Below are 26,031 nucleotides of genomic sequence, written 5' to 3'. Positions count from 1 at the left end.
TTACAGCGTTGACTTGCTCAACACATTCATTCTCCAAAATAGAGACACTTTCTGTCTGCTTATTAAAACTGGACCCAGATATGTGGAGCAAAAATCACTACTTTACACATTTTATGAGGCAATCTGTGCGTACTGACGTTGATTGAGAGGACTGCTCATTTGATGTTGTTTAGATTAAGTTTGACCTTATTTGTTAATAGGCTACTTATTGCTGCAAAGTGTGCGTTTACACGATGGTTTTATTATTGTGTCAGGCAGCACCATAAATTCATATAAGAAAGAGCCAAAGTGCTGCGTACACCAAAGCACACGGCTCATACAAATCTGTTTTCCAGGAGCTAGTGTGAACATGAATGGAGGTGAGCAAGTCAAGATATTACAATAAATCTCACATTCAAGAAGGAAACTGTTTTGAAGAGGTGCAGATTCAACCTTGCACTTTGTGGTGGTGTTGAACTTTATTGCTATATACTTAGAGGTGTTTCTAAGATTTAGTTTACCCTCATATATATACATTATATTGAGTGGGCAAAATATTAGAAACACTTTTCAATATATGAAACTTATTTAAAATGATCAGTTATATTAACCGTTTTCTTCAACAAAAAAGTACTATTATAACCTTTATACGAGTATGATTTCTTGCAGAAAAGCTGTATAAGACTAGTTAGAGATTAGTTTTAGCTAGTTGTACCAAATAAACTGCCAACTGAGTTTATAACATAAGTATTTCTGCAACTTTATACCGAACTGTCTTGTTAACTGCAAACCCACAGGGGTGAAATAAAACAAAATATGTGTCAAAGAAACATTTAAAATAGGGATAAGCTAACGTTAACGGTCAGTCGCCATCACTGCCTAGCTTGTTGGTGATGATGCTGGCTTCTCCTCTAAGTCGGCTAACGTCGCGCTGGAAGTTAGCCGAGCCGAAGTTCCCCGGCACCGTGTAACCTTTACCGCAAACGGACAGAGATGCAAAGCTAGCTTACTTTTTAAAATCGGAGCTGAAGAGTCCAAAGGCGGTGCTGGTGGAGGTCGGGGTGCTCTCCAGCCCCGCTTCCACGGCAGCCTCCGCTCCTCCTTGGTCGTTGTACAAGGCGACCGACGACATGCTCGGCGTTTAAACAAAAGTGTCCCTGATGTGTTGACGTTGTCTTCGGCTTTTTCAAAACTGCTCATACGCGTTAAGGGAGTGCGCGTGCGACGTATACAATTCCCGCAAAGCCAAACTTCTCCAAGATTTCGACCAACTTTTTTTTTTTTGCACATACAGTACCGGAAGTGTGAGCTGGACAAGTTGGTGTCACATGATAGGACGAGATGTAGATCTAGCGCGACTAGAAAACTACGGTTTCGCTGATTCACACAGCGCCTGTAACGGATGTCGCGTCTAAGACGTTTTAGATCTATGCTGGAAACGCCCCCAGAACCTTGTGTTGCCAGGGCAACAACGGTTCTTATCAGAGAAGATGAGAATAATTTACGTACTTGTCTTACGTTGTTTACGTAAAACTACCAAAAACGTTGCCTGTTAAAAGGAAAGTAAAAGCACTGTGTAAAGAATACTTTATGACGAGTTAAAAGAATAAATAAATAAATACATATTCGCAACAAAAGATACTTAAAGTACCAAAAGTACTCATGGCAGAATGGCAATTGCAACAACTCTAAATAATAAAATAAAACATACAGTAGTATGTGGGATTATGAATCGCCTCTCAACAAAGTAATACAAATTATAGAACTAATGTCGTGGATTTAAAAAAGAAATGCTGTTTTCAATTGTTTTGGAAAACTATGTGTACACTGTGGTACTGGTACTTTTACTTAAGTAAAAATATCAGAGTAATTATTTTGCAGCTGGTGTATCTAGACGGTGACGTTTTAGATAAATAAACAATTTAATAAAATTAATACAAAATCATGTGACGTATCTTTACTTCCGCCTGGCCCTTCGTCTCACGTGACCCGCTGCTGGTGACCAATCCACGATCTTATCTCTGGTCACAGTCAACACTTGACTTCACCTCCGACCGTTTGTGTCTCATCTATCTTGCGTCTACCTCTGGGTTGTCTTTTTTATGTTTAAGGGAGTGGGGGTGAAATTAGCAAGCTCTTAACTTTGCTCATCATTTATTTAACACGATAATCATTTGGGTGGGTTTCGAGACCCATTTCAACGGAAAGTCACCGGATAGAATGTCAGATTTCGACAGCAATCCGTTCGCGGAACCGGAGACCAACCACCCGTTTCAGGTAACGTTAGCTAGCTACGTCAACGACAGTAGCGTGGGCGTTATTTCACGTTAATAACGATGTCCCTCTGCCTAGCCAGGTCGGACAGTATTGTTGCTAATTGGTGGTCTTTAGTTACAGCCTGTTTCGCTCTGCTGTGACGTAACGCGTACAGGTACCAGGGAGTGTTAAGCTAGCTAGCTAGCTAGCTTGACGTGTGTGCTTGTTCAGAGGTGTTTCATCTGTCTAGGCCTTTGAGTTTGAACTTTACCCCCGTCCTCAAACCCTCTCCTTTTATAGTCCCTTTTAAATGTGTCATGCATGTGTTTGTTGGATGCACTAAACTGCTGTTAAACTGTTGTTGATTTTTTTTCTCCCTAAGATTAGATTCCCATCTCAAATAGGCGATTAAAACTGTAGTTTTGGTCATATATCCCCCCAAAACAGAGAAATACATTACTTCATTATGCTGTTAGCTTTATTTAGGCATTGCACTACAGACATCCTTCTGCTAACAGTGTCTTGTTATGGTGAAAACATGCATCTGGTCATGTGCTCTTCGGCCCTACAGTGCCTTCTTCCCTCTGTTGGCCTGCAATCGTGTTCCCACTCTGTGACGTCATCATATCAGCTTTGTTGAACATGGGCACGAGGGCAGCAGCTAATTAGATTTTTCATCAGAGATGATTAGGTATTTGTCGTGGACAATTTATGGCTTTAGATCATATTTGTGAACTGTCAAAATAAAAGCATTGCTGCAAAGATTTGTCAATGTAAAATTGATCATTTACTAATACAACATTTGATCAATCCATTCTCTCAAATATGTGATACTTTTTGGTCTTACGTGATAGTGAATTGTAGGATTTGGGAACTGTTGGTCAGACAAAAAAAAGGACAGTGCCTTGTGCTCCAGGATACTGTGATGGACATTGTCCTCTTTTCCCCAATGTTAATACTCAGGTAAATCAAGACATTTATGAGAAGATTAAGAATATAAATACTAATTGGTTGCAGCCTGATGATTGCAAAATTAATGTTAATGCATATACATTACGATAACTGATTCATAAAGATTGACCACGTCACTAAACAGAACAAGATATTTATTTTATAAAGATGTAATGAAAATACAATAAAACTGACATTCTGTATGCAAAACAATAATTGTCGGAAAGGCAACCAATTCATTTTCTTTTGTTTTAATTTGTCTTAAATGACTTTCAGACTATGGCACATATTTTTCCGTGTATGAGAGCATGGCTACAATGCATAATCTCTCCCTTTTTAGAGGCTGTAATGTTTCACAGAAACTTAAAAAGTCTCCACCATCTTGCTCATTTAGAGTGTGTGTGTGTGTGTGTGTGTGTGTGTGTGTGTGTGTGTGTGTGTGTGTGTGTGTGTGTGTGTGTGTGTGTGTGTGTGTGTGAGAGAGAGACACAGTGGAAGATGCTGACGACCACACAGACGCACGGAAAGTTAATTATTCATGGCACTGCATTAACATACTGACATGACTAGTGAACCCCTCCTGCTCTGCCATTTATTGGCTCACATTTGTTTTCTGTTGCCTGAGGAGAAATGGAGCGTTGTTCCCTTCTCTGAGCTATCTTTAATACTTCATGAAGTCATATGGTGCCATCATGGCGACATGTGGTGCGAGGATCCCCTCTAGCGTCTTTCCTGCTAAGTTTCATCACTCCCAGTCATTCGTGCATCCGATTGTTATCTCCGCAAGGAGATAATGTCGCTGGTCAAGTGTGTGTGCCCATCTCTGTGTCTGTCCACAGCTAATCTCTCACAATGCTGAACCCATTAGCCCAATATGTTTTGTGCTATTTTATGATTGTATGTCCAAGGACCTCTTTGAGGTTGCAGGGATTTAAACTGTCGGTAAAACAGTCAAAGGGTAACATGAAGCTGCGGTTTAGCTGCACGTAGCCGGTGCTGGCAGCCACATAGATTAAAATGAGAGCGTATCTGTTGCGCCTAATGAATGCACTTTTCTAGTTCACTCCGATTTGTCCTGTTTCTCTTGACGGAGGCTAATTAAAACAGAAATTAAGCTCCCGTGTCTATTGATAGTAAAAACAAAGCAATGTACCGACTTTCCTATCCAGCAATTAGCGACTCTGCTCGGTGCAGGAGAAGAATAATTTGAGTGTGCGATCTTCCCCGTCACCCATGCTCGATTAGGCGGCCTGTTGCACCTGTACCACGTATGTTTCACCTGCCACAGTAATTACACTCACCCGTGGTCCACTTGATGTAGGCTGCAAATATAAACGGACATAATTAATGGCTCCTAAAACGAAGCATAGCTATCTCATTGTGTCGTATTAGCAGTTCAATGTGTGGCTCACACTGGTTTTCCCTGACCCAGCAGTGTGTGTTGCACATTGTAGCTTCATCATCAAATACAGTACAGGGGGCAAGCTGCTGGATTAAAGGTCATCAGGTAGTGGGGCGTCTGCACCTGATGATGCATCACAATATCTGTTTCAGTTCCAGCAGAACGTGTTTGTGCCTTAGTAGGTGACGTGAAATCCATAAACATGAAATCGGCTTTCAAACAGGCCGTCGGGCAAAAGGAGGATCTTTTTGATTTTTAGCCTTTTGTTGTAACTGTAGATTTCAAAATGAAATCTTGGTGAATATGCATGAGTTTGTTTGGCTGTGCAATAGGGCAACATTAAACTTTAATTGAAACATATCCTGAAATATTCATGACCCTGGTCTGGTGACAAGTTGCAGTGTGTGTGTTTGTGCGTGCGCGTTGTGCAGCAGAAACTAAAGTCACAGAGACAGCGAGAGGCAGACAGGATAAGGGATAGCACTGCAGGAAAACGCAGATTGGATGTTAATCTGAAGCAGCAATTTGAATGAAATTTATGCGTGACTGACCGCCGCTGATGGTAAGCTTGAGATAAAAAAATAATTAAAAGTGTGATATTGATGTTTAACTGATGCCTCCAAGAATTTTTTATCCCAAGTCGTGGCAGGAGATACTAAACTATGTATATGTACTCTTAAAGTTTGCAGTAGCTGATGGTGGATAACACCCCATAAGTAAACATAGTTGCGCTGATGTGTCACACTGAACAATGTGGGGCTTTTACAGAATGTTGTCATTTGTTATTCCACTTTGTGTGTTCACATGGTGCGTAGTGAAACAGTCTTTCATTAGTCTTCAAGAACTAGGTTATTTGAATTGGCTTGTCTTGTAAATCAAAAATTATCAAGAAAAGCATCAAAAAGTGGTTTTGCAGGTTTTTTGTGCCCAGCGCAGTGTACTAGAACAACACAAAGCTTCTCTTTGTTTATTTCTGTCTTCAGCAGCCAGAAACGTTCACCTCCCCCCAATTTCTGAAACTCATGTACTGGGTTATTTATAGATGTCTTCCCATGAAAATTATTGGAATCATCCCGTCTTTACCAGTATTGAATTATAGGCCTGTTGCATTTTGAATAAAGAGGGTTGTTTGGCCTCCATCTGACAGAATAATGGAGGGTTTTTACACTCATGAGCTGTTTTACTGTGTCAAAATGTTCACTGCTGTCCTTTGTAAAAACACAAGGATCGACGTTTAAAGACCCCACATTACTCATAACATTTAATTAACTTTTTAAATGAAGCTTTTCTTCGACAGTTTATTGAAAGCGTCCTTGTTTTTTCAGGATCCATCAGTGACACAAGTACGCCAGGCTGCTCCTCCGGGGTTGGAGGAGTACAATCCCTTCACAGATGCCAAACCAGTGAGTCCTTCAACACTTAACCCACAACCAGTTCAAACATCAAATAGATTTGAACAACATTAACAGGGTTCAGAGGATGGATTTAGCTCCAAGGAGAATATATCGGTCACTTTTAATTCAAGATTGTGTGTAAAATTATGAATAAAGAAATTACTCCTAGATATCATAATACAGTAGCAATCTCACACACACAGACTTTCATATCTATATTTGGTAATTAAACTAAATAAATCGCCCAAAATTGTTTTAATAACAATTAAAATAACTCCATACACATTGATTAAAGTTAGCTTTGTTCATAAATATACAAAGGATGACAACATTTATTTGGCTTTCCTTTTTTTTCATACTTGAACTTGAATAAAATCCTCTACTAAACTTTTTTTTAGCATCATGAATCAATTAATTGTTATAAAGATGTCGTCAAACAGTGTACATACAGCTTTTCTGTATTTGTTTTGTTACTAGAGACACTCACAATTTTGAGAAAAATAACTCATTTTACCCTGTAATAACAGCATATTCATGTTTTCTCCGTAGACGCCTCCGGGTATGGCGCCCAAGGCCGCGCCGCCCACCATCAACACGCAACCCGCCATCATGAAGCCCACGGAGGAGCCTCCGGCCTACTCGCAGTCTCGGGCGCAGGTATTACTGACCCGCATCTGGACCTCACACAGCCAAAAAAAAACCGCCTCGCTTTCTTTCGCTCGCATGCTGGCTGGTCCACTGAGAAGTGGCGTTTTCACACGGTCACCATGCTGATGTTTGTCGTCTGTTTAAGCAAACAAGGCGACGACGTGTCTCATGATTTCGCCCGGCGTCGCCAGCAGAGATTCTGCATCGAAGGCAGAAACATGACGGACGGTTTCATGCCGAGTTTGTGGACAGGAAAGTAGCTCCTGCTGTCGGCGACCGGGCTTTGTGGCTGCTGAGGGAGTCGCAGACGCCGAGAGAAACCCAGGCGGCACGAGGAAATAACTTGTGATGTGATCGTGCATCTCATTTGTCGCCAGGCTCCTGGGAAGAAGTTGTTGTGAAGTCGCTGCTGCTGCTGACGCTGCTGCTGACTCCTGTAGACAATTGGATTTATTCCAAAAGTAGGATCTGAGAATTACAATTGAGCAGAGAAGAAAAACACGACACACACTTCTGTACTTTAACCAGTGTGTTTATGTCAGGCGGCAGCCTCCGGTTCTGAGAAGTGAAGCCAATGTTGAAGTGTCTTAAAGCTGCATTCTCTTTAACGGCCATCAGGGGGCGACTCCTCTGGTTGTATAGAAGTCTATTAGAAAATGGCTCTACTTATCTGTTAATGTATTCCATCAGTAAACATTGTAAAGATGAGTTATGTCTCAATAGTTTCAAGTCTTCTTCAATACAGCATGATGTCCATTTAGTAAGTTATGGTCCATTTAGTGTCATTTAGAGCTGATTTAGGGCTTCAAAACGCAGTCCATAAACCAATGGGTGACAGTCTATGATTGACATCTGTTTCATATGTATTCATGTGTTTGTGTAGGACCAGTCAGGAGCAGCTGCTGAGCTATTGAGGAGACAGGAGGAGCTGGAGAGGAAAGCTGCCGAGCTGGACCGCCGGGAGAGAGAAATGCAGTCGCTCAGCGCTTCAGGAGGTCAGCATCCGACGCCAACATCAGATCAGAGAAATTATGTTGTTTCTAAATCCAGATGGGCTCAAACTGACCGTCTCCAACAGCAGGATTTCTGACGCACATGACGTAGACGACAACATCAAACCACTCTTGTGTCTATACACTAAACATGAAGATGGAAGCAAGAGGATGTTAGCTTAGCTTAGCTTAATAAGCAGGAAGAAACGGCAGGTTATAGCTTTTTTTAAATTGTAATTAAATAGCCAGTGCATATAACTGCTTTCTATTTGAAACCACGACAGCCAGTAACTCAGTCACCGGTAAACATGAACTCACCCTCTTGTTTGTCTTTGTGTTGTTGTTTGTTTGTTTCAGGCAGGAAAAACAACTGGCCCCCCCTCCCGGAGAAGTTACCCGTTGGCCCCTGTTTCTATCACGACATCACGGTGGACATTCCTGTGGAGTTTCAGAAGACGGTCAAGATCATGTACTACCTCTGGATGTGTGAGTGGCTTTCTTCTTTTTAAATTAAATGTTGCTTTATGTCGACCCGCAAATGTTTAGGACATCTGTTGCATTGAAAGAAAGTGTCAGCAGTGAATTTAACCAAATATAGAGTGAAGAAGAAGAACCCAAACAAAGACATTTTGCAAATTGGTCAAATGTAGAGAACCAGAAGAATTCTTTCCTGCATGTGTTCTTGCGAAATATTCAAAGAGATCCTTCAAATGTAGTTTTTTTGCTCCTTTTACCCGTTAATGAGATAAAATGAGCCTTGGTTACAGCTCCAAACTTAGTTTTTCAATGACTGGTAGTTCCTGAAGTATTTTTCTGTTCATACACGCAGCTTTCACCCACACGTTGTAAAATAAAACACTTCCATCACAAAGAGGAAGTGGAATGAAAAGATACAGTGGTCCTTAATGTAATAAATAGCCTGGTTCAAGTCAATATCAGTTTATTAAGTATAAATCTGCAAAGAACTGGTTTTGATTTTCAACAAAGAATCTTAAACAACATTAATATAAATTATAATAATAATAAAAAAACAGTATTAAATTATGCAAGAGTTTATATATCTATCTATCTATCTATCTATCTATCTATCTATCTATCTATCTATCTATCTATCTATCTATCTATCTATCTACTCTTGCATATTTTACAGATGCAATGCATTATGCAAGACGGTAAAGTCTCAATTCCCTTGACTATAGTTTTTGACTTTACTTTATACACACACACACACACACACACACACATCTGATTTCTCTTCAAAATACTGCATTAGTGAGAGCAACTGCATTTCCTCCTCCTACCACCTTAAAAAGACATCACAGTTTCCATCTAGGAGTCAGGGAACAAGGAGTCAGGGAACAAGGAGTGGCTTCCAGCGGCTCTCGGTGGCCCCGTGACGCGGCACGTGGTGCAGTCATGTGGCTCGATGCGGGGCCTCGGGTCAGATGACTGCTTTCAGGTTGCTTTAGATGCAGAATTAAAGCAGCGGACACTCTCCCTCTTTCCCTCCTTCCCTCCCTCCCTCCGATTTTAGTCTCTTCACGGATAAAAGCAAAGAATCTGCAGTAAAAAGGGATCTCGCGCTCCGCCCCCGCTCGCCGGCATGTCGGCAAGCGGGCTCGTGTCAGATTCCACAGCGAGATGTAAAACCCCTCCGGAGTGACGCGCTCTGTTAACGTGCCTTTAACCACGCAGGCACATGTCAGGACCCCGAGAGCAAATGGTAATAATGAATTATTAATTATTATATGGTGTGTTCTACTCTGAGTCCTGCATGTTGAAATATTAAGAGGCAGTGACGGACACACTGAGAAACAGCATACTTTCACCAAGAACTCATCCAAATGAGTAGTATTTATACTTATTTTAACTGTTACTGATACACACACATATTAGCAGACATCAAGTCTCATTCTGTATTCACAGATATTATTCTAATATCTAATATAAGTCCCAGCATGCCCCATTCAGACAATCTTTTGCCATAAAATATGTAATTTTTCATATGTTTGAACCAAACAACAGTTTTTTGACTGAAACTCCTTCCTAACAGACCAAGACTTTGTTTTATTGTGATTTTTGTTGCAGATTCTGATTCTTTAGGTCCTAATCTTCCCAAAAAGGTGTCTTATTGACGCTCCAGGAGGCATTTTTGGGGAATCTGGCTCATATCATGCTGGATGTTCATAGTTACGATCAAAATATCTTTTAAAAGGGATTTTTTGCAGATATACATTTTTTTCCCAAGACTTTGCTGAACAAATACATACAATAAACACAAGTATTGGAATTAATTTGCGGTTTCTACGACGACTCAAGCACAAAGAAAAGGAGGTCTGGAGCCAACATTGGTTCCATAGTTTTCAGCGGGTTAAATGTGATTTTTCTTCTTCTTCTCCTTCTCCTTCTCCTTCTCCTTCTCCTTCTTCTGCTTCTTCTTCTTCTTCTGCTCCTTCTTCTTCTTCTGCTCCTTCTTCTTCTTCTGCTCCTTCTTCTTCTTCTTCTTCTTCTTCTTCTTCTTCTGCTCCTTCTTCTTCTTCTTCTTCTTCTTCTTCACACTGTTTGCAAACTGCAACTTTGCTGCAACGCAAAATGAATAACATCTTATCTTTGACCTGCACGCCCCAAACTCGTGATCATTTCTAATGAATTTACCCAAACCCCCCCTCTCCTCTCCCAGAGGTCTCACTCGGATGAAATTTCTGGCCGATGCTGGTATTCAGTTTCAGCGGCCTTTTTTTAATCTGCCGATGAAGACGGCGTGCATCTCTAACCCCGACGCTCTTCTTGCTCATGCTTCAGTTCATTCGGGGACGCTGCTCGCCAACATGGTGGGCTGCCTGGCCTGGTTCTGTGTGGACACATCGCGCGGCGTGGACTTCGGCCTGTCCATCCTCTGGTTCATTCTCTTCACGCCTTGTGCTTTCGTCTGCTGGTACAGACCTCTTTACGGAGCGTTCAGGTAAACGACGCCCATGCGGTTTATGTACCTCGCATGAAACAATAAAGACTCCATCGTGTCGCTTTAACGCCCCGTTTTCTTTTCTCTTCTTCCCGCAGGAGTGACAGCTCCTTCAGGTTTTTTGCCTTCTTCTTTGTGTACATCTGTCAGTTTGGCATCTACGTGATGCAGTGTATCGGCATCACTAGTTGGGGCGCCAGGTGAGGAATCTGGAGGGACACGGCCACGTGTTAGACATTAGCTGCTGCCCGTGTGTGTTTGTTTTTGTCATCATTTTAAGACAAATATGTTGGCTTTTTTAAAAGCCTTTGTAATGTTCTCAACAGCTGTGAGCCGTAGCTTTCAGTTACTCAAACGTGACTTAGTTGTGTATTTGTTGGGGACTATTTTCAGCTGCGGATTAATACAAATTTAATTGCGTGGTTGAGTGTTTTTTTGTGTTTCTTTTGAAGCCGCTCATGTCTCACCTCAACCTCTTAATGACTCTCGTCTGCAGCGGGTGGATCTCTGCTTTGACCGGCCTGAATCGCAGCATCCCAGTGGGCATTATAATGATCCTCATCGCTGCCCTCTTTACCTCAGAGGCCGTCCTGTCCCTCATCATGTTCAAGAAGGTAGAGAGAGACTCACACACACACACACACACACGTAGCAGTAGAGTTCAAGTGGCCTCAGTTGCGTTAAACTGAATTCTGACGCGTCTCTACCCGTTCCCTCCTCGTCTTCGTCAGGTCCACGGGATGTACCGGACCACCGGCGCCAGCTTTGCGAAGGCCCAGCAGGAGTTCGCCACGGGCGTCATGTCCAACAAGACGGTCCAGACGGCCGCCGCGACCGCCGCCTCCAGGGCGGCAAAGGAAGGCTTCAAGGAGCAGATCTGATTGGCTCGGAGAGCTCGCTCATCCCTCCGTCCCGCCCCCCTCCTCCCTCCTCTGCTCACACCCAGCTTCCACTTGAGCCAACTGCCCTGTTTGAACACATGGAGAGCACCCCCTTCCTCACCCCCTTCCGGCCCGCCCCCCAAAAAAGCCTTCTGACAATATCAAAGTGGTTCACGTGACCATCCAGTTGAACGTGATCTCAGAAAACGACCGTGAACAGGATTCAAACAGGGCGGCGGCTCTCCTCACAGACTCCATCACCCATACTGACCTCCTGCCCCTCGACCAGCGTGCTCAACTTTATTTTCTGTGTGTGTGTGGGCGTGTGTGTGGATGCTTGTGTGCCTCTTTTTTAAATGTCGGGTCCTTCCTCTGTAGACTCTAATGCGACTGAAGTCCGACTTTCTATCGTCACCTGGACATTTTCCCTCTTAAACTCCGCCCCCCTCGATTCATCAGACTGAACGCCTACTTCCCATTTTTAGAATAATGTATTACCGGACAAATGGAAGTCACGGAGTAGTCAATAGTTGTCTGTTAATGCACACATGGCGGCGGCGGCGACACTTTCTCTGTTCATTTTGCTGCTTCCTATGAGTTTGTCGCGTAACTCTGCTGCCCCCTGGTGGAGTGACCACGTATTGCTGAAGATGAATGCTGTGCATTCCAGTTCACTGCCCTTTGCCTTCTGCTTTTCCTTCTTTTTTATTAGCAAAGCGCGTAGTCTTACTCCCTTAAAGCGGCGCGTTGAAGTACATCAATCCCAGGAAGCGTATTGTTCGTGCAAAGATATTAAATGTACAGCGACGCATCACTTTGATTCAGACCGAGACGTCGAAACAGATGATGGAGTTATCGCCGATAGATCGCGTGCATGTAACCATGATCCCCACAAGGTGAATCCTGCTGATTTTTTTCGTTTTTCGCGCCTTTCGCCACTTGTTCACCGTCCAACGCACACACACAAAAAAGACTGGAGGAGTTCATCTTTGTTTCAAATGAATTTGAGACATATTTAGCCCATAGCGTAACATATCTAGTGTGAAAGTACGCCAAGTTGCACTTTAAATCTTTGTCTGCACACTGTAATCGGTACAAATGAAAGGATATTTATAACGATGGCCGCTCGCCTTCCCGCTCATTACATCCGATATTTAATTCATTTAATTCTCCACACAAAGCCTCCCCGTCCGCGACGTTTCCTGAGAAGTAAATTAATCCGCGACACTGTCGACAAACAGTAAAAGAGATAATCTGTATATACAGACGCATGTTTATACAGCTGTTTTGTTTCTGAAGAGGAAAGTGTAACTTGTCTCCAGCGTTTCTCGTGTTGCCGGAGACTTACCTCAGGTGTTACTCAGGATGTACTCTTCTCTTGCATGACGAGGTTAAAAGATGATACGCGATTGTATGACATTGGCCCCCGGTTTTTAAATACACGTGCTGTTAATCAAATATATATACATCTAAAAACACTACACAATGGGGCCAGTTGTGTTGATGTGGTGTTCTCATAATTGCTTGCATATTCATAATTTGACAATTATGGATCGACGATCTCTGAACTCCAGCAATCAAATCTGAAAGTGATTTATTTTTCAGTTCTAATACATTTCAAGTATGTTCTTTTTTTTAAAAAAACAACAACTAAATGGAGCATTTTACCTGATAAAATGTCCGTTTCCACGTCGTCCTTCACGTCCGCAAAGCGGTTTGAATGCGTCGGATCTCTTCGGTCCGTTGTGTCTCGTTTAAAACCAGTTCAGCCTTTGTGTGTATTTGATGTGTGGAGGCGCAAATCAAGGAGCATTTTGGGCCTTTAAGTCTTAATCTGAGTCTGGCTGTGGGTCTGCGCTCCTCCTCGACTTCCTGGAGGACTTTTACTTTTATTTACTGCAACATGCCTTCCTGTTTTGCTCACTTCTCCTTTGTTTGTTTTTGTATTTCACACTGGCTTGATTTGAACCAGTGCATGTGTATTTCCTGAGTACATTTATCTGACGAAACATGAGATTATTCCTTCAAAAGAATCAAACCGAGTGGCACTTACAGTATCTAGCTGGTGTTTTCTTGACTTGGGTTGCAATGTGAGCTGTGTGACGTGCTGTCGGCTGTGGCTTTAAGCTGTGCTTTCATGATCAACATGGTTTGTGGTAGAAACACTTGATGAATTAATCGGTGAGCATCTCTTTAAAACTATATATAAAATAATTCAATTATTGAAAAAGAAATAGTGAGGGATGTTTGTATATTTTGTACGATTTACAGACGGTCGGCTATCTGCGCTACGATTGGTGTGATTTAAAGATGCACTCTGGTTTGACCTTCAGTTGCATGTTGAGTAGTTTTGAGTTTTGTATATTTATTGTATTAACACTGAATTAAAAAAAAAGAAATCTTCTGTATGTGATTGGTGGTTTCTCATCTGTGTGAGGTTGAATGTGTGAATATGTTCTGCGTGTGAGGCTTTCTGCACTCTTTATGTCTTAACCTTTAGGAAACCGTGCGTGAAAATCCTCCCGCGCCCATTTTAATACCCAGCATGCCCCATTCAGACAATCTTTTGGCATAAAATATGTTCCATTTTTGAACCAAACGACAGTTTTTTTGACTGAAACTCCTTCCTAACAGGACAAGATTTTGTTTTATTGTGATTTTTGTTGCAGACTCTGATTCTTTAGGTCCTAATCTTTCCAAAAAGGTGTCTTATTGACCGCTCTGAGGCATTTTTGCAGAATCTGGCTCATATCATGCTGGATGTTCATACTTACGATCAAACTATCTTTTAAAAGTGTTTTTTTTTTTTTTTGTTGCATTTTTTTCCCACGACTTTGCTGAACAAATAAATACAATAAACACAAGTATTGGAATTTATTTGTGTTTCCTACGACGACTCAAACACAGGGTTGAATATGTTTAGCGTGACGCTGCACCGGCTGACGGAGGCCAGGCGAGGTCAGTAGTCGTCAAGGAACGCCAGACCGAGGTCACAACGCCAGAGAAATGGGATGCAGATTATTGCTCCTTAGTTGAGGTGAAATGTCACCTTTCATATTTAGAACGAGTCGTTCATAAAGTTGCTCTCGTGGTAATGTTATTTATTTAAAATCAAGATGATAATAAAACCCCAAAATGGCCGAGAACAATGGTGTTTGAGGAAAAGATGTTGCATGATGGGATAATAATGAATTAATATTAATAACCACCTAAATATCCCGGGTTTCATAATTAGATGTGTAACTGTTTGCTACCATGTGAGCCACAATCACTTCATGTGTCCGAGAGAAGAAGTATTGTTTGTGGAAGTCTCCTAAATCTAAACTTACTGGACTGTAAAAGGAAACTAGTCGTTCTCTTGCTCTTCACACAAAAAGGGAAAAACCCCAAAACCCTCCGGCGTTAGAGACGGGCCGGAGCTGCTGCTGCTGCTCCGTGTGTCATGAGCCCAATCTGGAAGTCATCAAGACCTGTGTTTAGTTTGAGTGCTTGGTGGAGCCACGAGGGCTGTGCCATGAGCGCCGTCCACATGGAGGGAGGAACAGCTGCTTGTAGCGTTTGGAAGGTTCATAATCAGTATTATTGTAATAATAATCTAATCTAATATCAGCGTGGCAGCGGGGGAAAGCGGTCCAAGCAGCTTTGAGCTATAAACTGGGTCTAAGAAGTGGATTTAGTCACCGGGGTCGTCACTCGTCGTTGCTGGTTGCCGCTTTTGAAGCCTCCAGTTCAGCTGCCTGGCCGTCGCCATCTTGTTTTTTTTTTTTAGTGACACGAGAGGGCGGAGCTTAGTGCAACCGCACGCCGAGGGAGACGTCTTTAGGACACCAGAAAGGTTTTTGAAAAGTTGTAAGACAGAAACGTGGACAAGACAGCGCTGTGGTAGAGACCTGTCAATCACCTTGTAGCCCCGCCCACAAACATACACCTAAATGAACATTGTGCTGTATTGAAGAAGACTTGCAGCTAGAGATTGAGATATAAACTCATGTTTACAATGTTTTCTGACGGAATACATCAAGAGAGAAGTAGAGTCATTTATATAGACTTCTATACAACCAGAGGAGTCGCCCCCTGGTGGTCAGGAGAGAGAATGAAGCCTGGATTTAGCCGCTAAAGAGCTGAAAGGGTTAATGGAGTAGAGACCAAAACCAGAGCTAAAAGAGAGAGTTTATTAGACTCATTGGCCATAACGACTCCCAATAATTAGATTATTAATACTCAATGTTTATGCTGCATTTTCCTGTGAAAGTCTCTCTCAGATGTCGCTTTAATTTAATATTATTCTTTTCTATTTTTTGTATATATTGTGCATTTTTATATCATGTATTACTTACCTTTATGTACAAATGCTGCTGTCGCAACACAACAACTGGTTGTGTGAGGATACTTTTGATTGAGTACACACACACACACACACACACACACACACACACACACACACACACACACACACACACACACACACACACACACACACACACACACACACACACACACACGCACGCACACACACGCAGAGTTCAGTTCTGCTTCAGTGGAAAATCTGATCACCCGCTGGCTGGAAAAAGTACCCACCCCCACCTCAAGGGCCAAACCGAGGTCTCAGCACCAAGCTGGCTGCTCCACTTGCTGCATCTCCTCCCTCCTCACTCCTCCTCCCTTCCTCCCTTCCTCCCTCCCTCCCTCCTCCCCCCACAGTTAATGCTTCCACTGTAGAAATAACTGAAACCGTGCTTTCTTCTCCGTTCTCTTTATTCGTTTGGCAGAATCTATCTATGACTCCACAGACTCCCTGAAACCAGACGTCACTTTCCAACAGCAGTACTTCACGTACGCGCACGCGTCCTCCTCGTGCACGTGCACGTCTCCGCGCACAGGACACAGGAAGTGTGCGTCGTGGACGTGGACCGGACCCCGGACCCCGGACGCTGCACACGGGGGGTTAAGCTCACTTCATGATCAGGATTTTTCTTTGCAGGATGGAGGACGACCCGAACGCGCCGCAGAGCTTCCTCGTCCTCGTGCGAGCCCGCGCGCACGTCCTCATTTATCCCGTGGACATACATTTCAAACAAACGGTGCAGACAACAGTACATTCTGTGAGCTCCTGAAGGGACGTCCGCTCTGAGCTGCAGAGCAGTTTATTCTGACTTAGTGGTTCCCTTGTTGAGTTTAACGCTCACACGTGGCAGTTTACAGGTTTCGCTGCTCGTCGGTCTGGTGGCGGAAAAAAAACATCAGTGTAGTTTGTTTTTTTAAGGCAAGAGTGACATCATCAGGCCAGCCAATCATTCTGCAATCAATCACTATGTACAAAATAGATATAAATCACACTTATTTACATGAACAGGTGGAGCTAAACATGAACAAGACAAAGACGCACGACGACGAGAAGAAACAGAACTTGGCACTTGTGGATTTCTCCCACGTGAACACAGAACAAACAAACAAAGAGTCGGTTTTAGTGGTAAACAATGCAGGGGCCTCCATTCCACAGGCCAGCCTTATTAAAGACAGGAGGGGCAGGTGTCTCTTTTTCTTTCTCTTCTTCTTCGACAGGACAAAAAGTCTCCGGGGCCTCAGAGGAGGCAGATGAGGCTCTTCCCCTCCTCGATCTCCTCCTGGACCTTGTCGCTGGAGGTGGCGATCTCGGCCTGCGCGGAGAAGACGGCGCAGACGAAGGTGAGCACGGTGCCGCCCATGGCGGTGTAGAAGGCCCAGCCCATGGAGCAGAGCCCGGCCTGGTACGGGGCCGCGTCGGCGCCGCAGTACAGCTGGACCTTGTCCGAACCCCAGCCGGCGGGGTACAGCATCAGACCCAGGATCAGGAAGAGCCCTGCGAGGCGGGAAACGAGAGAACGTATTAAATATCACAACATGCGTAGAGATGTTAGCGTGACACACTTACAGGTGAGCGTGGAAGTTCTGTCTTGACCTTAGAAATAGAAATAGTTTCCTGGGCCTTGAGGCAAGATTCATAAAAAAAAGGTGTCGCTCTAAACATTTCCTGCCATCGCAGCGTTCAGAGCGTCCCGTGACTTGAAACATGAGTGAAGATAATCGCAGCGAGGCCTCAGGAAAGAAAGGCTATCCCCCTCCTCTCCTCCTCGACCCGGATCCTGACACCACATGGCCGTCTTCGGGGAGAGCCGGGGAACAACAGGAAGAGGGAAAAGCTGGAGGGCTCCGCTCGCCGGCTGACCCTGCAGGCGTCCCGCGTCTCTGAAGGAAGGACGGAGCCACTTCCTGTCTCGCTGTGACCTTTCTAGCGCCGGGTGGAAAGCACCTCTGCACGTGTTCCTGCTACTGTCCAATCAAAGAGCTCTGAATGCATCAACAACATAAATAGTGTACAAATAAATGATGTCATGTTGTTGTTATTGGAGGTGAAACGTAGCGCTGATACGTTAACGCTTTTTTTTCTTCAATACCGCGCCGTTGAGTCAATAATTATGAACGCAAGGCGATAATAAAGTTATTAAAATGAGCTCCTCCTTTCAAAGCTGCAGCATTTAAGAGATGAGCATCAGTGCATACGTTTTTAATACTTGTCACTTGTAGTATTTCTCCACCGTGGGTGTAAAATATCCGAGTACTTCTTCCCTCTCTTCTCCTTACAGACGGCACATCAACTAAAAAACAGAAAGTTCTTTGGCGTCACGAGGGCTCGACCAATCAGAGCTCAGCAGGGAAACGTTTTACAATAAAACAATGACAGACAATAAATGAAGCGGGCGTGGACGAGCGCTTCAGCCTCGACGTTTCAGGACTCGCTGCTTTGCTTTATATGTAAAAAAAAAAGAAATGTGGTGGTGAAACTGTCTCCTTTCCCTCTCTCCTAATCTCCTCCTCTCTCTCTCTTCCCCCCTCCCTTTTTCCTCCCATTCTCTCTCCCTCTCAAAGCACCCAATATCATATTAAACAAGGAAATGAAAACTAGGTCATAAATTCTTTCCACATGTTGCCGCATTGCCCTCCACGTCCAGGGCCGGCTCCAGTGATGGATTGAAGGTATGGTTTTAATTCACAACCCCACCCCTCCTAAGACCCCCTTCCCCCCTCCCCCCTCCACCTTCTAACCTAATATCCCTCTGCGCTCCACCCTCCCAACCCCACGACTCCCTTTGCACTGGCTCTCGTCTCTGTTAACTTCCAAACTGTCAATTCCCCACCATGCCTCCCCGCTACCAAACCCTCCTCCTCCTCCTCTTCCTCCTCCTCCTCTTCCTCCTCTTCCTCGCCAACCCCACAGCCTCCACCCTGTAATACAGCACAGCAGGTCTGCGCTCAGCTCCAAGAAATCTGGCCGCCCCTTTTCCTTTCCAGGAAAAAATAAATATGGAGAAGAGACAGCGAGAGGGCAAAGTAGAAAAAAAACATTTTCTCTATTAATTCATATTTATTATTACTTGGTCTATAAAACAGTCTTGTTTTGTGCAACCAACACTCCAAAAGTCAAATATATTTAATAAACTACTAATGTTAGTAAAAGGAACAGCAGGAACTCCTCACATTTACGAAGCTGGAGGCGTCAAAAAAAGACTTTAATGTCAAAATAAAGTCAAACAAGTCATGTATTAACACATTATGAAAGCAGCTGTAGTTTTACTTTTCTACTTTTGTTTTGCATTTGCAGAGACAGGCGGCGTTACGACTTATTGCCTCTCTGATGTGATCTTTGCATTCAATACTAAAAACATGCTCGTGGCTACGCTAACAGTTTGAATCTTTTCAAGAAACAACCAGTTGGCGGTTTGTGATCGGATGAAACCAGAAGCCGCTCCGCAGTGAATCTGTCCGACAGGAAGGTGACAGAGTTTTACAGCCGATCGAGGCTGCGACTCGTGCCGCAGCTGAACCGTTTTGTGTTTCCTAATATGTCGTGTTGCCCACAATGTGTGCGAATCCGTGGTTAGCTCGCTAGCTGCAGCCAGGTTAACGATTAGCTCAGAGCTTCAACGCGGCCGGAGACTTTTAGTCTGGTTGTTTGTTCTCGAAGCCGCATTCATTGACTTTTTTATTGCACAGAGTTGTCGTAAACGCGGCGATGACATACCGTCGACCTTCTGCAGTTTGACAAACATGTGAGTCACTCGTTCACACGACCGACAAACCAGAGAGACGCCCGAGGCCTTTACAGCCCCGGAGGTCTCACCAGGTGGAGACCCTCTCTGACTGCAGGATCCTTACTTTTACTTTTTATATTTAACTTATTCTCCTGGAAATATCTTTTTATCTTCCACAGTTCTAGTCTAATAAAGAGACATAAGTAGTTTTAATTGTGTGAAGTTTGGACACTGAGCTGGGTTTAAGCATCAGATCTGATTAACTCTGAGCTTTAAAGCTGCTTGTTGTGATTATTACACTTTAAAGCAGCAATATTTTTTTTTTTTTTGCTAAGTTGTGACTAACGTTAGTAGTCAGTTTTGTATTTTTATGTGTGTGATGAACTTAAGTCTGATATTCTCCCTCTTTTGGCTCTGTTTTTGGTCTCCACCAACACGCGTTGAAGTGAATAAATCATAAATAAAAGCAACATTATTAACGTGCAAAACATGAACGCGCTCTCCTCAAAACCACCAGACTCTTTGTACCGCGTTGATCGTCGACGCGACCTCCTTCAAACTCGACGGAAACAAAAATAAAACCTGTTCCTAATGTCTCGCTTCGTCTTTCCACTGTTCAAACAATCACCGGCTGAAATAAACCCTTAATTCAATAAGTTAAGTGTGATAATAAACGGCTGTTTAACGTGTGACTCAAAGCCTCCAGACTCCATTGACACAAGCAGTCATGTTACCTCGCTCAAGCAAACACAATACACCCCATTTTAAAGAAGGACCCAATACATGTTGTAACATGACAGATGTATGACTGTAAATGCAGTTGTGTAAACACAAGGGTTTCCTAATACTGTTTGCTCTTCATTAGTTGTTATGGAACAGCCACACCTCGTCGTAAACACAGATATCCAGTAAAACCTATTAAATGGGTTGAAATCACATTTCTTATCAGTCCAAGTCAGCAGTTGTGTTTCACTCTTTCGCGTCACGCTTCTTATCTGGTGTCAGAAAACCATCGTGAGGCCGTGACGCTGCTTCAATTCCTGTCAAACCTTTTGTTTCCGTTATTTTCCGTTTGTTTCCGTGCAGCCGAGTCGGCGGTTCATGAAGCCGTGACGCGGCCTGTGACTCCAGGCCGGAGGGAAAGTTTATGGCCGGCAGTAAAAGCCTTCGCCGCCGAAGGCAACAAGAGCTGGAAGACAGTTTAACGGCCGAGTTTGTTTGCCGTCTTGTCTCGAATCCATTTTTTTTGGTGCTGAAGTTGAAACGCTGAGTGACGCTGAGTGAAGACGGCGTTCCCATAAATGGACGGAGACCTCGCTGACGGTCGTCTCCGAGAAGCTTCTAGGGCCGTGGGCCCGGTACCGGGGCCGCAGAGAGAGAATGAATAAAAAATAAATAATAATCAAGGTCAGAAAAAAGTTTTATTTTGAAAAAAGACCGGATACATCCGTCTGCGCGTAACCTCTTGACACGTCACGCGATAGTTAGCCCAAAAATGAAGCTTAAAAGTCCGTTTCAACTCGTTGTTCTGGATTAAAATCAAGGCAGAGCATCTTTGAGATCACCAAAAACAAAAGCTCTGAAAACCCTGCCTCCATTTTCACCATCCTGTCTTTGTGAAGCGGGTTTAAATGAGGCCGCAGACTGGACACAAAGGTGTAATTTACGGAGTTAACAGGACATAAACACACGCAGGGTGACGTTTCAGGGCTCCCACTGATTCGGCGTTGTGTCTTCATGCACTTTATAATCGCTTCATGCCGGTTGTATCATTTTATTACGTCATATTTATCAAGAAAGGTTGAGGACCGCTGCTTAAGGGCGTCTTTCTGCAAACGGGAGCCTGCAGGGCAGGAAGTGTGACCCCCGAGGGCAGAAGGTCGTCTGTTTTCACCATCCGATTACGTAAAGCAACGGGAATGGGTTTACCTTCAGCTGAAATCCTAAAACCACCTGAAACAGAGTCCAGTTTAATAGTTGAGAGAGCGCCATCTGGGACAGAAGAGTGAAAAGTGACATCAGTTGGAGTGAAGATGAGGTTAATGGGCTCTGGAGGTTCCAGTGGGATGACGTGACCATCGCTGGCAACGGCAACGCAATCTTCCCATCTGAGGTCGATCACTTCCTCCCCCCTCCGAAACATCTGCAGTCTGGCTTCAGTTTTCTCATCACCGAAGCGTCGGCACGAGGAGTGGAAACATTGATTAGCGGCTCGTCGGTGCGGCTCAGCGGCGAGAGCGATGTCACTCACGATCGAGCAATGGACCCCTTTTTATTCTGGTTTTAGGAGCTTTCTTTTGGACTTGGCGAAGTCCCGCCTCCTAGAAAGCAAACTGGCCAATGAGAGCGTAACATCTGCCGGTTCGTTGCGTAATAGTTGTTAGAAGAGAGAGAAATGTTTTAAAATGTTACTTTCCTGTGTAGAAATTAGTACTTTAATACATCATTAATTAGCATTAGCGTTAGCACGTCCTGGCAATAGCCTTCAAACACATATTGTATGTCGACCCTTCTCTCCATTTCCCTCTGAAATATTTTAGTTTTTTCCAGAAATAACACCGCGGTGAGTGACAGTGTGGGCGCCGCAGTAAAGTAGCTCTGATAATTTGGGTTTGCGTAGTCGAACAAGACGACCACAAGTGGAAAAAAATGATGTTTTGATGCGAAGATCGTCAACTGGAGTCGACGCAAATGTTAGTGGAATATTAAATTCAAACGGATGGATATGTTTTATGCACGTGAACGTCAGTCAGTGATTTTTGGGAAAGAGGTGAACGCCGTCTCTTATCTCTTCCTGCGGGTGAAATGAGTAAAAGGTCGCGGGAAGGAAGCCCTCCTGCCTCCTCAGCGTCTGTTTGAAGCTCCTCTCGCCCCCGGGTTCCTCTTCCTCTTCCTCTTCGTCCTCACAATGAGGAGGCTCAGCGGTGCATTTCCCCCACTTTTATTCTGTTTATGGTCAATATGTAAATGCCGGTTCAGTCACAATATTTGTAGAAGTGAGCATAACAGTTAATCCTCATCTTTGAGGCATTTTCTCTTATATAAATAAAGAAATTCCAAAAATATCTTTTCACAAAAAATGAAAAAACGTTTGAATTTAGCACAAACTAGCATATTAGCATGATATTATATTATAGTAGTGCTGTATGTATCTGTATATAAGTGCCATTTCTGATGCTTTTACAATGTTTTCTTTCCAAACGAGTCAGTTTTTTAAAAAAAAGCTTACGAGCCACAGCTGATGAAATCTGCAGGGAATAGATTCAGATGACACAAAGAAATTTCTAACTCAAAAAACATGTTGATTACTGATCGCCTGAAGGCTTGAGAAGGTGACTCTGAAGTCAATAAACATCTACTCTGCTTGGGTTACATTAGAAACCCTGACTCACAGCAAGAAATACAATTTAAAAAGAAAAGATAATCTTGAACCGAGCAGCTCCTGCAACATGAATCCTCTCTCTGCTGTCGTGATCATAGTTTCCACGTCTGCTCCTCCGCCTCCTTTTAGCCCAGAAGCTAAACCAAAAGTAGCATAGTCAGCGATCCTTTGGCAGAATAGTGTCGACATCATATAAAAGTCTAATATTGCCTTAAAGGAGTCCCGCTCGTTGATTTCATGAAGTCATAAAGGGGAAGTCACAAATTCATATCGGTCAGAAAATATCACAGAGTAAAAGAAATAAGATCCTGAAGTTCTTCCAGGCTTGAGAGAGCTTCCTGGTCGACGCTCATGATTCAAGCGTTCTCTCTCAGGGTCACAGAGCCGAGTTTACAGCTGGTCCGTCACCACACGCCCACGTCTTTCTGCTACCAAATAAACAACTGTTTTTAGGGGGAGGACGGCCAAATCACCACCACCACCACCACGGAGAGCTCCGGTCTGTGTGACGTGATCTCGCGGCCTCCTCCCTTCCATTACTCACCACGCTGAGTCAAAGCGGCCTCCGACTCACAGCCGAAGGACACACACACACACACACACACACACACACCCTTCGCACACACAAACACAGATACGCACGCGTGTTCAACTCGTTCTGTTTTTTCAGGTCAAGAGAATCGAGCGTCGGGAAACGCTCCAGCTGACTCGGTGCAAAGTAAACATTTGGGTGGCAGTTGGAAAGTTAAAAAAAAAACAAGTTCTGACCAACCTCGGGGTAAAAGTCCACAGAGGGCTAAGTGGGAATCAAACACATCATCGTGGCGGTTGGCGGGTGGGAGCCGTGGCGCTCGTAATGAAGGCGTTCGGCCGAAAAAGGAGAACTTTAAATGTGTCTTGATGAACGGTGAAGCATCGAAGAGAGAGACGCTTAAAGGTCAGACGGGCCGAGTTGCCTTTACGGTTCACTGACACAAACCTGAGTCTGTAAACTCCCCCTGTACCTGAAGTACACGCATGCTTTTATTCCTAATTCAACACATTCAGGTAAAAGTAATCACTGGATCTGCCGCTCACCTGCGATCCCTTGCAGCAGGCCGCACACGTTGAAGATGCTCTTCTTCATGATGCTCTGGAAGCACATGGTGAAGACGGAGATGAACGCCACGGCGCACAGCAGCAGGATCCCCGCCGCCAGGAAGATGGACGTGGCCTGCCAGAACCCGCTGGCGATCTCCCCGAAGTGCACGGCGTACGGCCCGCACAGGATCCCGCGCTTCAGGTGGGGCAGTCTGATGCAGCGGCCGTAGATGCCCAGGGTGGGCCGGTACGCCTCGCCGGCCGCGGCGGTGGCCCCGTGGGGGCCGAAGACGGCGTCCGGCGTGCGGGGGAATCCCACCAGCCAGTCGGTGCTCATGAAGGCGATGAGCTCTCCGAAGGCGGCCACGATGCTCAGCAGGGTCCACAGCATGGAGCGGCAGGTGACGATGACATGGCACATGGCTGACGGCGGCGCTGGAGGCTCGCACCCGAGAGCGAGTGAGGAGTCGGCTGACCGGACGCCGAGAAAGGTTCTCGTCAATGATTCACAGTCTGCGGGCGTTTCCTTTTGTTTTTTTTCTTCCTCCTTCTGCTCTCCTTTCACGTCTTATCTTCCGCCGGTGTCGTTTCGCCACAGCTGTTCTTCCTCCTCCTCCTCCTCCTCCTCGAAGTCGCCCTCCTTCTGTCGGCTCGGTCTTCAGACTCTTCTTCTGTCTGGTTGTTTGGCGTCTACATCGTATTGAGGCTGTGTTCCCTGAGCCAGCCCGCTGGCGTCACATCAGACACACCTAGGAGATAAAACGGGGACAAAGAACAGCAGACGGAGTGTTTTAATTGTGTGTGTATAGAAAGGAGAAAAAAGACGTAATTGCACGTATAAAAAAAGAAGCTCTCCGTCATTTTTCGTTTTATTTGAGGAAGTGCAGCTCTCGTGTTTCTCCAGAGCAGAACGAGGAGAGAGGAGGAGGAGGAAAGGCATCTCCAGGAGAAGGTTTAATGAGTCGCCTCTTCTGTGTTTACGTAAGAGGATTTGCGATCGAGGGGGATCTCCGTGACGGAGGAGGCAAAGATGAGAACTAGAACAACATCGTGGAGGTGGAGGTGGAGGTGGGAGGGTTGAAATAGAGAAGCGGATGCGGACCGACAGAAAAACAAGCCGGGGTGAGGGAGGAGGGCCTCTCATCAAGCGGCCCACTCGGTTGACCCCAGGGTCAGCCGCCGGGTGATAACACAGCGGCCTCTCCGGCTGTCGGCTGATAAGCTCGGTGACATCGACCCCGCCGCTCCGCTGAGTCAGCGACACCAGCGAACAACGAGGATGTCGCTTCAGTTACCAAAAGAAAGCTGCGTCATCCTCCAAGAACGAGACAGTACGGTTGAACATGTTAGATATCTGATAAAGAGTACAGTCTATTTTATATAAATACAATTTAGCAGGATCTTCACGGAAAGGAGAGACTCTTTTTTGTTGTGTAACTCGTGCTATAAAATGTCCAGTCATTGACGTAAGTGTCTCTGACTGAGTTATAAACTCGCCTGTTTCACTAATACAAAAATTACATGCAAATTACGGGCCCCATTTTCACACCTGGTCTGCATTTTTTTTGTCTGAAACGAAGTGCCAGTGACAAAGAAAACACACATTCCACAAAACGGACGATTGGAAAAAAAACCTTCTCATCCCCGGAAAAGATCAGAAACACTTCTTCTATTTAACTTATGAAACCTTTGAGATTTAATCGGCGACAGGCCTTTGCGACTTTGAGCAGAACGCACATGGAAACGCAGACGCTTTGACGGCCTGAAACCTTCGTGTGTGTGTTATAAATGCAGCTCTGGGCCGAACGCCGACAGTCGGATCTTTTCTTTCTGCTCCTGCCGCCTCCTGGGATCCGCTCGTCATCTGCCCCAGCGGCGTTTTGGCAGCGCAGCTGTTGACACGTGTGCCGCCCGCGAGGTTTCTCCTCGCGGCGAGGGTCGCTGGAGCCACGGCCCCTTTGTGGTCACATCCCAGCAGAGCGTGTGTGTGTGTGTGTGTGTGTGTGTGTGTGTGTGTGGGAGAGCGTTACACTAA

At 44.6% G+C, this 26,031-nt stretch overlaps 3 protein-coding genes across 6 annotated transcripts in view; 1 reads left to right on the top strand and 2 right to left on the bottom strand.

The window, feature by feature from the left end:
* ap3b1a (adaptor related protein complex 3 subunit beta 1a) overlaps positions 1-1,360 on the bottom strand; it is a 49,807-nt gene extending 48,447 nt beyond the window's left edge. Inside the window, exon 1 of the mRNA XM_068574411.1 lies at positions 990-1,360. Coding sequence (XP_068430512.1) covers positions 990-1,111 — 122 coding nt within the window. The 5' untranslated portion in view covers positions 1,112-1,360. The remainder of the gene's footprint in view (positions 1-989) is intronic.
* Positions 1,361-1,985: 625 nt separating this feature from the next.
* Positions 1,986-13,873, top strand: LOC137784057 (secretory carrier-associated membrane protein 1-like). The gene is made up of 9 exons (XM_068574478.1): positions 1,986-2,256; positions 5,914-5,991; positions 6,532-6,639; positions 7,514-7,625; positions 7,980-8,108; positions 10,425-10,584; positions 10,683-10,784; positions 11,081-11,198; positions 11,316-13,873. Exons 1-9 carry the CDS (start codon positions 2,200-2,202, stop codon positions 11,463-11,465), a joined length of 1,014 nt encoding a protein of 337 aa, XP_068430579.1. The 5' UTR covers positions 1,986-2,199; the 3' UTR covers positions 11,466-13,873.
* Positions 13,874-16,214: 2,341 nt separating this feature from the next.
* lhfpl2a (LHFPL tetraspan subfamily member 2a) overlaps positions 16,215-26,031 on the bottom strand; it is a 34,253-nt gene continuing 24,436 nt past the window's right edge. For all 4 annotated transcript variants that reach the window (XM_068574413.1, XM_068574414.1, XM_068574415.1 and 1 more), the window contains exons 2-3: positions 23,994-24,745; positions 16,215-17,304 (exon numbers count right to left, since the gene is read on the bottom strand). In XM_068574413.1, the coding sequence (XP_068430514.1) occupies positions 17,048-17,304; positions 23,994-24,417 (681 nt within the window). In that variant the 5' untranslated portion in view covers positions 24,418-24,745 and the 3' untranslated portion in view covers positions 16,215-17,047. The remainder of the gene's footprint in view (positions 17,305-23,993; positions 24,746-26,031) is intronic.

The sequence above is a fragment of the Clinocottus analis genome, unplaced genomic scaffold (assembly GCF_023055335.1).
Source record: "Clinocottus analis isolate CAN_PGR_092001 unplaced genomic scaffold, fCliAna1.0.p SCAF_13, whole genome shotgun sequence".
Lineage (NCBI taxonomy): Eukaryota > Metazoa > Chordata > Actinopteri > Perciformes > Cottidae > Clinocottus > Clinocottus analis.
This window is presented reverse-complemented; position numbering and strand designations above follow the sequence as displayed.